Below are 14,445 nucleotides of genomic sequence, written 5' to 3'. Positions count from 1 at the left end.
TTTCACATCATTCTGGGTTCATTTGTGTGAAAACAAGGTCCAGTCAGGCTGAAACGTTACAGGAAGGTAGAATCTATTGAGTTGTAAGTGATCTGAACGTTTCATGATGATAGCCCTTTCCTAAGGGGGTCAAACCATGTCCCAAAGGTCGCCGGATCTGGTGTCAATTTAAAGAAGTAGTCCAGTTACACATTTGTGGGCTTATAACTTGGCTTCTGAATGTCCTAGAGAGATCAGGTTTGTTTTAGTGTACTCCAATCAACAGCCCCTACAACCACAAAAAGGAATCCACAAAAAGGAATGGAGTCATTAGCACTTATGGTTTGTAAATGGCACCCAGAATTATGTTGCACGAAGCACAATTTCACATCATTCTGGGTTCATTTGTGTGAAAACAAGGTCCAATCAGGCTGCAACGCTACAAGAAGGTAGAATCTATTGAGTTGTAAATGATCTGAACGTTTCATGATGATAGCACTTTCCTAAGGGGGTCAAACCATGTCCCAAAGGCCACCGGATCTGGTGTCAATTTAAAGAAGTAGTCCAGTTACACCTTTGTGGGCTTATAACTTGGCTTCTGAATATCCTAGAGAGATCAGGTTTGTTTTAGTGTACTCCAATCAACATCCCCTACAACCTCAAAAAGGAATGGAGTCATTAGCAATTATGGTTTTTAAATGGCACCCAGAATTATGCTGCACTAAGCACAATTTCACATCATTCTGGGTTCATTTGTGTGAAAACAAGGTCCAATCAGGCTGAAACGTTACAGGAAGGTAGAATCTATTGAGTTGTAAGTGATCTGAACGTTTCATGATGATAGCACTTTCCTAAGGGGGTCAAACCATGTCCCAAAGGTCACCGGATCTGGTGTCAATTTAAAGAAGTAGTCCAGTTACACATTTGTGGTCTTATAACTTGGCTTCTGAATGTCCTAGAGAGATCAGGTTTGTTTTAATGTACTCCAACCAACAGCCCCTACAACCACAAAAAGGAATGGAGTCATTAGCACTTATGGTTTGTAAATGGCACCCAGAATTATGTTGCACGAAGCACAATTTCCCATCATTCTCGGTCCATTTCTGTGAAAACAAGGTCCAATCAGGCTGAAACGTTACAAGAAGGTAGAATCTATTGAGTTGTAAGTGATCTGAACGTTTCATGATGATCGCACATTCCTATAGGGGGTCAAACCATGTCCCAAAGGTCACCGGGCCTGGTGTCACTTTAAAGAAATAGTCCAGTTACACCTTTGAGGGCTTATAACTTGGCTTCTGAATGTCCTAGAGAGATCAGGTTTGTTTTAGTGTACTCCAATCAACAGCCCCTACAACCTCAAAAAGGAATGGAGTCATTAGCACTTATGGTTTTTAAATGGCACCCAGAATTATGTTGCACGAAGCACAATTTCACATCATTCTGGGTTCATTTGTGTGAAAACAAGGTCCAATCAGGCTGAAACGTTACAGGAAGGTAGAATCTATTGAGTTGTAAGTGATCTGAACGTTTCATGATGATAGCACTTTCCTAAGGGGGTCAAACCATGTCCCAAAGGTCACCAGATCTGGTGTCAATTTAAAGAAGTAGTCCAGTTACACATTTGTGGGCTTATAACTTGGCTTCTGAATGTCCTAGAGAGATCAGGTTTGTTTTAGTGTACTCCAATCAACAGCCCCTACAACCACAAAAAGGAATCCACAAAAAGGAATGGAGTCATTAGCACTTATGGTTTGTAAATGGCACCCAGAATTATGTTGCACGAAGCACAATTTCACATCATTCTGGGTTCATTTGTGTGAAAACAAGGTCCAATCAGGCTGCAACGCTACAAGAAGGTAGAATCTATTGAGTTGTAAGTGATCTGAACGTTTCATGATGATAGCACTTTCCTAAGGGGGTCAAACCATGTCCCAAAGGTCACCGGGCCTGGTGTCTCTTTAAAGAAGTAGTCCAGTTACACATTTGTGGGCTTATAACTTGGCCTCTGAATGTCCCTGAGAGATCAGGTTTGTTTTAGTATACTCCAATCAACAGCCCCTACAACCACAAAAAGGAATGGAGTCATTAGCACTTATGGGTTTTAAATGGCACCCAGAATTATGTTGCACGAAGCACAATTTCACATCATTCTGGGTTCATTTGTGTGAAAACAAGGTCCAATCAGGCTGAAACGTTACAGGAAGGTAGAATCTATTGAGTTGTAAGTGATCTGAACGTTTCATGATGATAGCACTTTCCTAAGGGGGTCAAACCATGTCCCAAAGGTCACCGGATCTGGTGTCAATTTAAAGAAGTAGTCCAGTTACACATTTGTGGGCTTATAACTTGGCTTCTGAATGTCCTAGAGAGATCAGGTTTGTTTTAGTGTACTCCAATCAACAGCCCCTACAACCACAAAAAGGAATGGAGTCATTAGCACTTATGGATTGTAGTCGAGCGTGTAATTCTCTGAAGAATCTTCTCCCTCCTCGCCACTCGAGTCCCTTTATGACTGGTACCATCAGAGACCAACACAATACGTTCCCAAACATGTGCATTCCACGGTCCATTCGGGTTTATCCTTACAGGTTTACCATCCACCAGCCCGTAAAGTGAAACTCTCTTGGGTGGCATCACCCCAGGCTGACGTCGCTTGTTCACCAGCGGCTTCTGTCCACTGGGTGGCAGCACCAGCATCTCCTGAGAGTCTGGGCCAGGCAATAGATCCTCTGATTCATCAACCTAAAAACACACACAGAGACACTAAACAGACCTTGGTTCTGGTACCAGTCACACATGACCTTTATGACCCCACTAGGGGTCAGCAGCACCCTACCATCCTCTGTGAACTTGAGGTCAGGTCTTTCTCACAAAATGCAGCCAGACACTTCTTCATCATTAATTCTGTTAGTACAACACATCCATATAATGATATCAAACATGCCACTAATAGGTATGTAAAAATCCTAGAGACCTCTAATGCAGGTCACAGGTCTTCACTGCTTCCCGCAGGAATTACACAAGTTACAGCATGCAAATTAGTAACCACAATGAATAAGTGGGCCTTTCCATCCTGATCAGATAACAGGATGTACCAATCATTCTCTCATCATGCATTAAGCAGAAGTTATCACATCATCATTCCAAGAGTCCTCAGTTAGGCCTCTTGTGCGTCTAATATTAGCATATCTCGCCGGTAAGATTAACCCAATAGATACAGTCTTACCGAGGTAATCAGCACATCCTCATCTGCTTCTCCAAATACCTCACGTGGAGATTCTGCACGGGCCATGATACCTTGAGAACTTTCTCTTCAAGCGAGATGCTACCTGCGTGCAGCTCTGTTCCTGAGTGCCCGGCGTCCACGTGGTCCCAATCTAATTGACTCAGGAGGCCCTTCCTCCTGCCATCGGGGCTGATTAGCAGATCTCCTGTTGCAGCTGGCAAAACACTTCAAAAGATGCATGAGTTTAACACAAACAGATAACATCACCAGGACCCCTCCTACGATCACAGGGACCTTGGCGTAAACCCATAATTCAGAGATTATCAGAGAGGCAACACCCATTGCTCCCTGGGCGACCACCTTAACGGCCTCTCTGATACCTAAGGTTAATCCTTGGCCAATAATTTTAAAACCCTTCTGGACAAATTCCCAATCAGACATCCTAGCTCTTTCACTCAACCAACATGTGCCTGTCCGATTGGGAAAATGAAAGGAACCAGAACAGTTCTGCTCCCAACGACCCCCACCAACAGGAATCCATGCTTGAAAGGGCCATATACCCAAGTCGCTCCTGTATTCAACAGCATCTATGTCCTCCTGACAAAAACAAGCCTTGGGGCCTTTCGAGTTGGCAAAGTAACCCCATCCTACTCCTAATGATGGGAAATTCTCTGAGTCCCAGACGACGTAGCTGCTCCAATTTGAGTGCCACCAGTGGGGGTAACCGTGAGGGTCAACAAAGCCGCCCAGTTCATAAGGATTATACACATTTTTCCCATTTCTAACAGCAATTTTCGTAGCGGGCTGGGCCAAAGTTCTGAAGCACGCATCAGACCTACACCACCTGGTTAACAGAGAATTTCGCACCCAATGTGCTTCCCTGAATCGTAAAGCTTGTTCGCGATACGCATAATCATACTCCAAGTCTCGCAGCTCTCCAGTATAATGCCCCCATGTCATATTCATAAACCGAAACTTTGAATAAGCTGGGGTGGAGTACAAATCATCTAGATGCGGACCTTGAGATCGGACCATAGTCAGTTCTATTAAACTGCCATGTTTCTCCATCCTCACGAACGGAGGAGTCATATTTACACCTTTTTTCACATTTACATCTTTAATCGTTGGGACTGTAGCTGGGTTCAACAACGCCAGTAAATTAGCCATCCAAAAGATTGTAGAGCCGAGTCTCTCTTTAGGCCTGCATTCTAACACCCCTTCTGTCAGATTGGTAGCCCACCATTGTCCAAAAAGGACATCGTACTCTGTCACTCGCCCTGGCTTATCGAACCCGTTCGGGGCAAAATGTCCCATTAAGCCATGAACATCCTCCGTCCACATTTCATATGACACATTCAGAGCCCATCTCTTCGATGTGCTATTCACAAGCCATGCATCATGACTCGTTTTCGGAATCATACCAGGAAAAGGACCTCGTACATGTCCACCTAAGGACATTAACTTCCATATATAATTATTCCACCATGTTCTGGGGTATTTTGGGTCACTAGTTAATTTCTTAATACATCTCCACACGCTATCCGCCTCTCCTTTGTCCCAGGCCAGACGTGGGATGATCATAAAATATTCTGTCATTCCATCTATCAAGCTCCTGTTCAGCACATGCGGAGCATGAATGAAGTTTAATTTAACTCCCTTTGGGGTTACATGCAATGTCATGGGTAACAGTTGTTTTCCCTTTCCTAAAGGGATCATTTTGTAAGCTGAAAAAGCTTTGGTTCTGTCCAACCAAATACTCTGTGGACTAGGAAGCCTGTGGCCTTTCGTCTGCTCTTTAGCAGCACGCGTCTGCCTCCTCAAGTGAGGGGTCACAGCCGTGTCTGCGTCTTGTGGAGCAATCAGCTGCGACATGGGGGGTAGGGAACCCCCCTCCATTGCCCAGCTATCATTCCCAGCTGCAGTTCCATTCGGGAACGCAAGGAGTCTGAATATCATGCAATCAGAAACCTTATCAAAACCAGTTATATATTCTCCCCAGACAGTTAGTACCCCAAAATGGTAGATTTTAGTAATACATTCCACAGGTTGTACATCAACTGTGAAATCCCACACTTTAAGCTTTCCTTCCTCCCATCCTAACAGCCCATAAGTTGAGTTATGGCTGTCGGTGACATTATTGAGCTGTTCTAACCACATCAGCCAGCCGGTAGATGTGGGGCTACAGGCCTCGCCTGGATCAGGGATTGGACAGCCCTGTGTAACAGCCTTACAATATTCCATCCACTGAGTGGCATTAAAGTTCTCCTCGTGAGGAGTCAAGCACGACACTCTAGGCAGGTCTAGGGTTCCTGGTCGCTTGTGAACCCACCCTTTAACCACAGCCGTGGTCTTGAGTGTTACAACTCGTGAAACAGGCATTGAGATAAAAGATATCGCTACCACACAGATTAATAAGCCGATACAACATAAGATACCTCCTCTCCAACTCTCCCAGCAAGTCTTATCAGGAGGTCGTGTGAGGAGCCGATCTAGCTCCTCCTCCTCCCACTCTCCGCAGGAATCCATGAATCTCTGCTGCCTGTAGAGACGAGGAGAATTAGGCAGAGAGCTTCATCATACACATTTTTCTTAATCCACCTGTGGCCTTGGCGCAGCCACGGTGTCCCTTGTAAATAGCCTGGGGGTCTCCGCGTGCCGATCCCACTCCAAGTTTACTGCTATTAAAACACCATCACTCTTCTTGAGTGAGTCTCTCCAGACATCCAGCTTCTTCCAGCCTTTTTTTGTTTTAACTAATACTTGCGTCTGACTTCTGGTTATTGACAAGTCATTACATGTTGGTACAGTAGCTGAGGTGTACCAATCCTTATCTGTTGTCTCATGACGAACCTGTCTCCTTTCCCACTCGTCAGTGGTTACAGGAAACTTGCCTCGCCTGTCTCTCCAACACAGCTGTGGTTCAGTAGCTTCCCACAGCACCTTTCCCCAAGGTGAGAAAGTTTCACTCAAACTCCCTCCCTTTCTAGTACACACTATCTCTTTAAAGCAATTCTCCCAATATGCCTGGGAGCACGTCAAGCCTGACAGGTGACTCATCTCAGGAACCAGCAACACCACAGGGTAAATTCGCACCCCACATGAACTGGAACAACTGGAGAGTCTTCCTTTGTCCACTCTGCAACATTTTCTAGATTCATCAACACTATGATGATCCAGACGACCAATTCTTGTTTTGCCTGCTTTACTCATCCAACAATCTCCACACCACGCCACTTTCATCACACCATGTAATTCCACAACGTTTGTGGGTGAAGGATTTTTTCTCAGAACTTTGTCTTTAAGAAATCTCGGGCCTTCCCACCTTATCTCAGCAACCTCATTGCCACAGTTTGCGCATGTACCCGGTCTGTAAACTGACCAGCTGAAGCACTCCTCATCACAACTTCGCCCTCGTACTTTACCTAATGTAATCCCCCCTGAACTTGATGCACTCAGCAGCCATATTGGGGATGAAATTCCCCCTTCATTTAGTGGGACCCACTTCTTTACAGTCTCCAAGCCAGACTGTTTTCTGGTTAGGGGTTGCACATCTGATTGTGTTACCTTCCTGGTTCCCCTCAATCTTTTCAACTTTTCCATCCTGGGGTCTTTTATGCAGGAAGCTTCTCTCTTGTTCTCCCTGTGGAGAGACAGAGGGTGTGTCTTTAGCAGATTCTTGTCTTAAAGGCTGTTCTAATAGAGCCCTATTAACAGCCAGAACTGCACCTGGAGAATCCCATTCCTTCAAGTTCAAGGTTTTTATCGCCTCTTTAACGGTGCGAACTGCTCTCTCAGCCACTCCATTTGTGTGTGGCTTGTAAGGGATGGACCACTGGATTATTAGTCCTTCATTCTCCAGTAGCTCCAGAACAACTTTATTTTTGAAATGTGGTGCATTATCCATCCTGATAGCTTTTATTTGTGGATAACACACCATTATTCTCGCTAGGCAATCTGCAATCCTTCCTGCTGTCATATTGGGCAAAGGGAACATACCCCCTATATTCTCCCCCCTGTTCCCTTTGACCACCAGGAAATACTTGTTGCCCTTTTGTGTTCTCTTCAGCTCTCCAATGTCACAAGAGACAGAGGTCAAGCCTTCTGGACCAATACGGTCACCAACCACTTTCTCTGTGGGTTGTTTACCCAGCTCTAAGCATAGAGCGCAGTGTGATTTAACATCTCTCAGCACAGAGTCCAAATGGGGGATGCAAACTGCATTCTGCAAGCACCACTTCTTCAGCCTTTGAAAACCAGGGTGCCCCAAAGTTTCATGCAGCTTCTTCACCAGGTCGTGGTCAGACTCTGTACTGTCATGCAAAACCAGTCTCACCATTCTTGCCTGCACCAGCCTGTCCACCGCAGCATTTCCTCTGGCAGCAGAGGTGTCACTCAGTGTGTGAGCCGGCTAGTGTCGAACCTGGAAGTTACCTTTTCTTAGACAGTTAGCGATCAAAGCCCACTCGTCTGTGAATTTCACAGGACCTCCAGCCTGACCCTTAGTCATCCCATGCTTCTCCCATGTGGGGAGTTCATTGTTCACCCCTTTACACACCCATTCGCTGTCAGTGATGATCAGCGCAGGAGATTTCCCATGCGTCCGCACATGGTGTACCATAGCTTCCAAAATAGCTGTGAGCTCTGCTTTCTGAGCAGAACCTGCAATCCTCCCCTTTCTCTGAGAGGTCTTCTTGTTATTTACATATTTAATCCATGCCCAGAATGCCATAACATCATCCTGGGTTTTAGACCCATCCGTGTAGTAGGTGACGCCCTTCTCGGGGTCCCTAGGAGGGTCACTCTCCTTTCTTTTCTTAAGTTTCACATCAGATCCCTCCGGGATCAGTGAAATGGTGGGGTCAAGCAACATCGCATCCCATTTCTCATTCCTGGACGTGAGGGCTTTGCCAGGAATCATGTGAGTGGATGTGAAGTTCCAAAGCTCTGGTTCCCTCGTGTACAGTAACACAGGTTGACCATCAGCTAACCACAGGATGGGAAACAAATATTTATGCCAAGCTGCAAGTTCTCTCTCCCATGGGAGAAACTTGTCACGTTCTGGGCCTTTCCATGTAGAATCCCACATGGCAACCGCGCGCTCAGACCCATCATTTCCAGCATACACCGTGAACCCATCGTCACGTTTATCCGTTCTGATCCAGAGCGGTTTCTCTGTGTCCCTGTGCTCCAAAGCACAATGATTGTTTTTGCAAAACTCAATGACCTCTCTCACTCTCTGAATCTCCTCTGATGTAAGCGCACGGTCATTAGTTATTAATCGTCCCCCCAGTCTGCTCCTGAGCCCTCGCTTTAAGGCTTGGAGGGACTGCATTTTCTCTGACAGCTGTGGTATATTTTCAACAAAAAACCCCAGCTTTCCCACTACCCCTTCAAGCTGTAACAGGGTTTTTGGCAGTGTGATGTTCTCAAAAACTGTCACATCCACCTCTTTCCCTTCAGGAGTGTACTGATAGCCCAGAAACTTTATGTCCTGAGTCACCAGCTGAGTCTTGTCCAGGGCAATCAGAAACCCTGCTTCACTCAGTTTCCTCATCACACGCAAAGAGTCTCTGAGCAAAAGCTCAGGGTCGTCGTTTGTCAGCAAGATGTCATCTATATAGATCACGACGTCTTCTCCTTGTAACACATCTTCTATGATCGACTGAAACACATTTCCCGAATTGATGAACCCCTGAGGCAGTCTCTTCCAGACAAAGGTCTTATTTCCCACCTGGAAACCTGTTAGCTTCTGGGATTCCACAGAAATTGGTACCGACCAGAATCCGTTTGCCAAATCCAGACTGCTTTTGTATCTCCCAGGGCGCACCTGCGTCCGGGCCCTCTGAGGGTTCACTTTATATCTCAGGTCTGGAACAGTTCGTTCATTCAACGCTCTCAAATCATGTACCAACCGATATTTGCCGTTCGGTTTAGGCACCATTTGGATAGGTGTCACTGTGAGGCTCTCTTTCACCTCTTCCAGAACACCCTGACGTGTTAGGTCAACGAGTAACTCGTTCAAATCCTCCATCCCCCTCCTTATTGGATACTGAGGTACACGCGGGGGAGGGGTAGCTCTGATTACATATGGCTCACCTTTGTACAATCCACAGTCATTTTTATTTTTTGCAAAGTTAATAGTTTTTAGCTCGTGTCTGAGAAGGGCTTTTTGTTTATCATCAATCAAAGCTCCCTGAACAATCCTGTCCATTTCTTTATCCACATCTACCACAGCTCCTCTCACCACCACCCGAAAATCATGATCTGGCGCAAGGCTTGCTGGATGAGTAAAATCAGACAGATTATTTTGCACAAGCTCCACCAAGTCTGAAATGCACAACCAACTAGCATCTTTCGGCGCAGGCATGCATAGAGCGGGCAGTTTGTCATTGAACACGGGTTGGAAATCGATATCTGACCCATCTGCTAGACGTGCTGATCGTAACTCATTAACCTCTATTGCATCATGCGTTTCTTCCAAACCAGACATGTTAGCTCCAGTATCAATGACGAATTTCAATCCTCTGTACACACAAACCAGCCAAGGATACTCTACGTGTGCCACCTTCGTGATGGCATCTATTGCCTCGGCGAGGGTGAATCTGTAGTTTGGGTATTCACTTGGGATGATTGAGACTCCACTGGGAGCCTCCTCGACCTTTCCTCCCTCATACGGCGATGAGCAGATCGTTGTTCCGGCGTTAATTTTGCATACTCGTCTGCCGGAATCCAATCTGCCGGTAACCCCCGCGGACCTGGGCGTTGTCGGTCCCCCGGTCCGTTCTCCCTGAGACCCCTTCTGTATGGGTCTCCTCCCTGACTCTCCATCTCCCTCCCTCGCCTCTGTGAGCGAGCCGATTCTGCTCCCCCCTGGCCGTCTGATCTCGTCTCCAGGGGGGGTTTCGCGTTTTTTGACTGATCTCTCATCTGTCTTTTGAGTTCCCAATTATCCATTTTTCTAATCTGCTCACTTTTTGTCAAACTTTTCCATTTAACAGCGAGAGACTCCGCGTCAGGAAGTGATGCTAACATTCGTTCCTGTTTTATGACCGTTGCTCCTTCCTCTTGCACAGACAACATAGCCGTCCTCAGAGGTATCAATTTTCTCTTCACTTCCTCCACCAAACGATCTATAGATTCGTCCACTAAGTCACGTCCTGGTACCCGGGATACGGTTAACTCAGCCATTATCTCTGCCCTTGGCAATCTCACACCCTGCTTCAGCCGCAGGAGATCAATCATGCTCGGATCTGCTAAATCCTCATTTTTCAAGCCAGCCTGCCTCAAACGTGTAAGGTAACGGGTCTGTGGCTCTCCCATCTTCCTATCAGGCATAAGGCTGGCCAGGGCCGAGAGACATCCGGCTCTTCCTACCAGAGTTTGATCTGCAACGGTGGGTCTAACTTGCACCCCTCCTTCACATTCCTGAGAAGTGGAAGGGTGGGGGTTACTGCCCGCTCTGTGTTCTGCTTCCACGTCACAGTCCCTTTGAATGCAGCCACTTCGATAAAAATCATAGCCACTGCTAAGGAACTGATTCTTAAAAGGCTCAGTCCAGTTTGGTTGTTGTTTAACATCCATACTGGTTTTGGCATGTCTAATCACATTTGCCTCCCCCCTTGCAGAGTACCAACCAGGCAGATTATTTAACACCTCTGGCTCACCATCCCCCTCAGTGAGAGGTCTGAAGCCACAGTACCACGGCCCAGAGAAAGGGGGGTCATTTTGATTGTATCTTGCAGCATGTGCTTTTGGCACAGTTTTCCTCTTATTCTTCAATGCTCTGCCTTCAACACCCCCCTCAGGCCCAATCCACGTCTTCCTCCTCTCTTCCTCATCACTACTTGAGTGACATAATGGGTGAGAGCTGTCCCCAGAATAGATGGGTGAGGGGCGATGGTATTGAAGCCCACTCATACCAGTAGGTGTCATTCCTGTGGAATGCGCTATCGGGGCCCAAACAGGCGCGGATGGGGTTAATGGCCTTGGTGCTGAAGGTTCTGCCCTGGCATGGTCATGTGGACTTCTATTAGGAGGTCCAAACCTCGCACCCACAGGTGTGTGAGAAGCAGCCCATGTCACTTCCTTCCGTGGGAGGTTGTCCAGGTCTGCTTGTTTCCTATCAGCAAGAGCCCTTGCTGCAGTTTCCATTTTGTGTAGCCAGATGGCAGGCTCATACACTCTGCCAGCCCACTGACTGGTTATAGCTGCATACACCATATCATCTCTGTTATGAGTTTGCAACATCACATCTTTTGTACTTCTCAGGTAAAAAATCACCCTAGAAGGTCGTAAGTCTGCAGCCTGCACAGCTCGTTCCGTTTGTATCCGCCAGCGCTTCAACTCACTTCTGGGAGTTGAGCCCACAGCGTTAGAAATGACCACAATAGCTCTCATGGCTGACTCTCCTGGGTCTAACCATACCGGAGTCCCACCTGCAGGCTCATAGAGTCCCCAGCTCTTAACAGCTTTTCTCCCTGCCAGGCGCCTTATGGGTGCCAGCGCAGGGACCCGACAGAGATTTGTACCTGGTTTTACAAGAACAGACAAGACCCATTCAGGTGCCGGGAGGGTTCTAGCCCCCAAGTCTCCCTCCAGCATGATCAACCCGGAGGAGAGACCAGAAGAATATGTCCCTTGCTTTAACTGCGCTTCTAGCGCTGATATATCCGTCACCCAAGCGCTGGCTGGGTCATCTGATCCATTCTCAGAACTGTTTCCCGACTCATTACCACTTTCTTCAGATGAAGAGATGCCATCTCTATAATCTTTATTCACAGGTTCAAATCTGGCTGGTGTTACCACTTCACCATAGACAGGTGGGGGTTGTGGGTCGGGATACAGCTGTAACGGAGCGTGTGAAGCAGCTCTGTATGGACGCCACTCCTTTAAGTTCAGCTCTTGGCATGCTGCTCTAAACAAACTCTCCGTGGTCAGAACCACGGTCCAAATATTCAGTGTCCACATTTATTACAGCTTTTAATGCTTCCAGTGAGGCTCTAATGGTATGTTCAAATTCTCCTGTCCCCAGCAAACAGGTAGCCACATGCCCCGTGTTACTTGCTCCTCTCACACAGTCATACCATCTAGTTAATTGCTCAACTTGCACATCATGAGGAGTTCCCGGTGCACATGGATCAATTACTATATGTAATATTTCACGTACCCCATCCCCAGCTTCGATCGCAGACCGTCTGTACGTCATTACATTGCCTATAGTAAATGGAGGATTCTGAGCCATGATAGCATCATGACTTGGTGGATACCTGCGCTTTATCGCCAGCGCAACACCAGTTTCTGATGTACCGTTCACATTAATTGCATTCACCAATGATGCTGGAGGCTCGAAACACACCTTGGAATAGTCAGAAAATATTGCTCGCACTCTAGCTGGGTCATCACGAGCCCACAAGCTCTCAGTATCAGCCATTCTCTCCCCGCGTTCTTCCTCCCCTGAGCCATATTCGCTCACTGCAGCCATCCCTAAATTTCCCTCAGTTACACGAGTACCTTTACTCATAAAGATCACTTCGCATCAAAATCGTTGTCCTTTAAAGGCAGGGTGTGCGTGCACACACACCAGCAGCAACTTAGCTGTTCTGCCCCGGATTACGTCCACGAGGTCAGGAATTGCAACCTGCGATTTAATTCTACTTTGTGAGAATCTTTTACGAGGCCCCTCACTTTCCTGCGTGTGAGAATTCTGCTAAGAGGTTCTCACAAAACCCCTTTGCGCCGTGTGCACCTGGTGGAGAGAAACGCACTTCTACGGAACCGATCCAACCGGACCAGTGCGTTCCAACACACTTCCAGCTACTGGACTTCAGAATCTAAACTCATAGGCTCCCTAAACGGCCCCCTTCGGCCAATATAGCCGGCTCCTTAGGGACAAATTGTCCGCCCTTGCGGACAATTTTCCCAGTTCCGGACTTTCTAAGCTCACAACAGGTTGTTTTCTACTCAACTGCGAAATCACAGCCCCACGTTATTGGGCGCCATGTTACAAGTCATCCTCCCAAACTAGCTGACTCTTTAATAAACACTACGTCTCAGGGTTGACTTTTTAATTCTATTTGTGCGTGAGCGTGACTCCAGTCTGACATTACACCTCTGTGAGCTAATCAGCGATCATCTTTACCTAGATTTAGATTCTGGCAAACATACTTTAGCAGCACAAAGGAAGACTCTTGTTATAACTTCACCACAACTCAGTCACCTGCAGCTTATGCTATGCCCAGGTTAAAGACTTTAAGTTTAAATGTAAACCTCTTGGAGCGGGATCAAAAAGTAACCAGCGCCTCACCTTTCAGCTGTTACACGACACGATTGGAGACCCCAGGCTGGAAATTCCGTTTAAAGCCCCTTATATGAAGGAGCAAATATTTTATTTTATATGATGAAGTAAAAATATTCCAGATTTCCCGACGCAGCGGGTCAGATCACTCAACCGTTACAGTTGTCCTCCGAACTCTTCCCAAACACCCAAAAAGCCCCAGACCGACCCCCTCTCCACGGAGCCCTCACCCTTTTATTCTCCTCAACTCTCTCCTCCTAGCCCCCCTTCCGTCTCCATGGCAACCCCTGCCTCGGAAACATTCTCCGGCCTTGGGTCCTCTCCCAGCCCCCTCCGGTATCAGTCAGATGGGCGGGGGTCTTCCCTCCTCCTTCTTCCTTCTTCAGCTCAGATCAAAGGAAGTCAAACATAAACATCTCTATACGTGTCCCTGAAGTTCTTATCACATCCTAGGCTACACCATAAAAAGTCGATACAAGGTTAAACTACAACATAAATTTGTCATGGATAGCAGATTAGTTGAAACACACACATCATTTATGGCAGCATGAGATCAGGAGTCAAATCACCACACACAGACCTCTAGCTGAACCCTGAAGCCTGGTTTCACTAACATACAGATTTGAGATGTAATCCAGAACTGCTATTATATAATAAGACAGGTCTGGAGGAATCGAAAATCTTTATTCAACAGTTTTTAAATGGCACCCAGAATTATGTTGCACGAAGCACAATTTCACATCATTCTGGGTTCATTTGTGTGAAAACAAGGTCCAATCAGGCTGAAACGTTACAGGAAGGTAGAATCTATTGAGTTGTAAGTGATCTGAACGTTTCATGATGATAGCACTTTCCTAAGGGGGTCAAACCATGTCCCAAAGGTCACCAGATCTGGTGTCAATTTAAAGAAGTAGTCCAGTTACACATTTGTGGGCTTATAAATTGG

At 46.6% G+C, this 14,445-nt stretch overlaps 1 protein-coding gene across 4 annotated transcripts; it reads right to left on the bottom strand.

Annotated features, from left to right (window-relative positions):
• Positions 1-2,417: 2,417 nt before the first annotated feature.
• On the bottom strand, positions 2,418-14,216 carry LOC129156294 (uncharacterized). Of its 4 annotated transcripts, none has more exons than XM_070554467.1 (3): positions 13,509-14,216; positions 3,206-5,744; positions 2,418-2,883 (listed from the first exon to the last, which is right to left on the bottom strand). In XM_070554467.1, the coding sequence occupies exon 2, from the start codon at positions 5,729-5,731 to the stop codon at positions 3,305-3,307; it is 2,427 nt and encodes an 808-aa protein (XP_070410568.1). In that variant the 5' UTR covers positions 5,732-5,744; positions 13,509-14,216; the 3' UTR covers positions 2,418-2,883; positions 3,206-3,304. The 4 variants fall into 4 exon arrangements, with proteins under 4 accessions (XP_070410568.1, XP_070410570.1, XP_070410569.1 ...); XM_070554469.1 differs by lacking the exon at positions 13,509-14,216 and having other exon boundaries at positions 2,418-2,742; positions 2,816-2,883; positions 3,206-7,518; XM_070554468.1 differs by lacking the exon at positions 13,509-14,216 and having other exon boundaries at positions 2,418-2,721; positions 2,816-2,883; positions 3,206-7,518.
• Between the last annotated feature and the right edge of the window lie 229 nt (positions 14,217-14,445).

Source organism: Nothobranchius furzeri, chromosome 9 (genome assembly GCF_043380555.1).
Source record: "Nothobranchius furzeri strain GRZ-AD chromosome 9, NfurGRZ-RIMD1, whole genome shotgun sequence".
Lineage (NCBI taxonomy): Eukaryota > Metazoa > Chordata > Actinopteri > Cyprinodontiformes > Nothobranchiidae > Nothobranchius > Nothobranchius furzeri.
The sequence above is the reverse complement of the archived record's forward strand: the minus strand, read 5'-3'. Positions and strand labels throughout refer to the sequence as shown.